The sequence below is a fragment of the Arvicanthis niloticus genome, chromosome X, assembly GCF_011762505.2.
Source record: "Arvicanthis niloticus isolate mArvNil1 chromosome X, mArvNil1.pat.X, whole genome shotgun sequence".
Taxonomy (NCBI): Eukaryota; Metazoa; Chordata; class Mammalia; order Rodentia; family Muridae; genus Arvicanthis; species Arvicanthis niloticus.
In genome coordinates this window covers 101,080,912-101,083,790 of record NC_047679.1, presented here as the reverse complement: position 1 = coordinate 101,083,790, position 2,879 = coordinate 101,080,912, and the positions used below count along the sequence as shown (strand labels likewise).

Sequence of the window (2,879 nt, the reverse complement as noted above, 5' to 3'; positions counted from 1 at the left end):
TGATGCTCCAACGTTCGGTAGTATAGGGGCTTTTCAGGTGTTCAGAGGTCTCTATAAATTGGCTAAGTTTTAGAAGCTATGTTTAGTGCTTCCTATAACTTCAGTTAACTCAGTCATTCTGGATTTCTGACGGGGTTGAAGACCCATAGTCTCATAGCCAATCCTGGCTATTTACTTTGAGAGAAAAGATCTGAGTAGATAGTTTTCAGCTGACATTCATTATAAAGCCAAAAAAAAAAAAAAAAAAAAAAAAAAAAAAAAAAAAAAAAAAAAAAAGCCAGGATCAAAGTAAGTGTTTTAGTTAGAAGAGATGACAGAGGTTCTGGTTAGTCAACAAAATGATGGACTGGGTATTAGAACTATCTTATACCTCACTGGTACAATTAGGAATAAGTATGCTCTAACTGTATTTTGAGAGAAAAGTTTTACTTTAACAGGAAGAGTGATATGTAGGAGGAGCTAAGTGGGAAGGAGTATTGAGAGGAAGAGATGGAACAAGGAGAGAAGATGAAGAAGAGGAGAAGCTAGGTGATGAGAGAGAGAAAGAGAGAAGGGGCATGGAGGCAGATGTTCACATGTCTCCACCAGTCAAAAAGGTTTTATATCTAGGTTGGGTATTGGGTTACGCTTCTGATTGAGCATTACCAAACTTATAAATCCTTTGATTAACATTTTTAAAAAATCATATAGAAGCAAAAAGGAAAGGGGGGGCATGGGATGGGGTGTTCTAGGGAGGGGAAATGTGGAAAGGGGATGGCATCTTAAATGTAAATAAAATATAAAAAAATAAAATAAAATATCCTCATAGAAGCAGGAGGAAAAGGGATGGGATAGGGGGTTCCTGGGTTGGGGCAGGGAAGGGGATTAAATCTGAAATGTAAATAAAATATCCAATAAAAAAATTTTAAAAAAGTAAAAGTAAAAGCAAGAACTAGAAACCAAAAAAAAAAAAAAAAAAAAAAAAAAAGACAGATAGAAAGTATATCTGCCTTCAAAACATACCTGGCATAGGTTACATGCCCTCAAATGTGTCAGAGGTAGGGCTTTGTGAGGTCACAGCCACTGCTTAGCTGCCATTGGCTAGGGAAAACGTTGCTGACCAAATAAGGCAGAGGGTGTGGTCCACCATTGTTCTGACAGGTAGGTAAGCAGGGAGCTCAGAGCTCTGGGGCCAGTTGGTGGAAGAGCACAAAACGGCTCGCATGGCTAAGAAAGCCCTTAAGCCTGGTGCTGCTGCCAGGAGATCCAGGCAAAATAAACATAAGACATCTCAACACAGGAGGTCTAAGTATTCCAACAAGAAACGGGGTACCTCTGGTCATCGCAGAACCAGTTCAAAGGTAAGAGGTCCCAGTACGCACACTGTCCCCCTTCTGAGGCCGTCCCTTCCCCTAAAATTTTCTCAGACCTGCTGTAAATTTCTCATCTACCTCTGTCCCTTTTCGCAAGTCCCCATCCACATTTTATCTTTCTTCAAAACCAGTGCCCTTATGAATTTAGTATGTAATTATTTCAGATCATGAGGAAACGTAAAACATCCCAACAACAGCGGTCTAAATATTCTGTCAAGAAACAGGGTACCTCTTACCGTCGCAGAAACGGTGCTAAGGTGAGAGGTTCCAGCTAAGCTCATTGTCCCCCTTCTGAGACCATCCCTTCCCCTAACATTTTCTCAGACCTGCTCTAAATTCCTCATCTACCTCTGTCCCTTTTCGAGAATCTACATCCTTTCTCCAAAACCAGTGCCCTTGTGAATTTAGTATCTAATTGTTTCAGATCATGGAGAAGAAGAAGACAAGTCTTCGACTGTCAACTGGGGCAAAGTCGAAGGAATTTGTCAGAACAAGAATTCATGAAGAACTTAGAGCAATGGCGCCTGCTCTGGCCCTGGCTCCAGCTCCGGCTTCAGGTCCAGCTCTAACTGCAACTCCACCTCCACCTCCACCTCCACCTCCACCTCCACCTCCACCTCCAGCGGCTTCAGCTTCGGCTCCAGTTCCTGCTCCAGTTCGGGCTCCAGCTGCAACTCAGGCTCCAGCTCCAGCTTCGGCTCGCTCTGGCTTCAGAAGATCCACCTTCCCCTGAAAGCACCTCAGACCGTGATGACTACCTGGCCAGCTCCTAGGCCCCAACTGGGTCCAAAGACCTATGAAACATCAGTGAATGGGTCTAGGAGCTGGGCCACGGTCAGGCTGCCAATGGCAAACTTTGCCACATAAAAGTTGTATGATGCTGATAATAAAATCAATCACATGAGAAAATATGTATGTCACTCTCAGTCTCTGATGGTGTAGTGGGAGTTGGTGGCGGGGGGGGGGGGGGGGGAGTTGGAGGAAGGGAAGACTGGGTAAGAAGGAACACCAGTTTCTACAAGGTTGGGAATGGGCTGAGCAATCCCCTGACAGGCAGACACAGGAGGGTGAGAACTGAACTATCACAAAAATCCCCTGAAGTTTTATTTCGCAGGGTAACAGGGAAAACCCAGGGTCTTCCTATATGTCACTGTCTAGGGCTGCAGCATGGTTTTCAGGCTATGCAACGATATGAAATGATGTGGTGGGTGGCAGTTTCCAGCCCCAACTTAGGCAGATAAGATGGATCCCCAAGTGGGGTGGTCCCTAGGATGGCCCTTCCTTTCAGTCTCGTTCTGCTTCATTTTTTGTCCTTGTATTTCCTTTGGACAAGAACATTTCTGGGTTAAAAACTTTGAGATGGTTGTTTGGGCCCCATCCCTTAACTGGGTCCCATGTCTATCTACCAGAGGTGGTCTCTAACGGGTTGTATCTCTCCCTCTGTTGGGAATCTCGCTAAAGTCAGCCAGGTTTGATCCAGGGAGCTTTTCTTTCCGACATTTGGGGACCCTCCAGTGGCTACCCCCA

The 2,879-nt window shown here is 44.7% G+C and overlaps 1 protein-coding gene across 2 annotated transcripts; it reads left to right on the top strand.

Moving 5' to 3' along the window:
* The first annotated feature begins 1,158 nt into the window (after positions 1-1,158).
* LOC143435507 (uncharacterized) lies at positions 1,159-2,251 on the top strand. 2 transcript variants are annotated; one of them, XM_076918408.1, is made up of 3 exons: positions 1,159-1,340; positions 1,517-1,609; positions 1,777-2,251. In XM_076918408.1, exons 1-3 carry the CDS (start codon positions 1,203-1,205, stop codon positions 2,083-2,085), a joined length of 540 nt encoding a protein of 179 aa, XP_076774523.1. In that variant the 5' UTR covers positions 1,159-1,202; the 3' UTR covers positions 2,086-2,251. The 2 variants fall into 2 exon arrangements, with proteins under 2 accessions (XP_076774523.1, XP_076774524.1); XM_076918409.1 differs by lacking the exon at positions 1,517-1,609.
* The last annotated feature ends 628 nt before the right edge of the window (positions 2,252-2,879 follow it).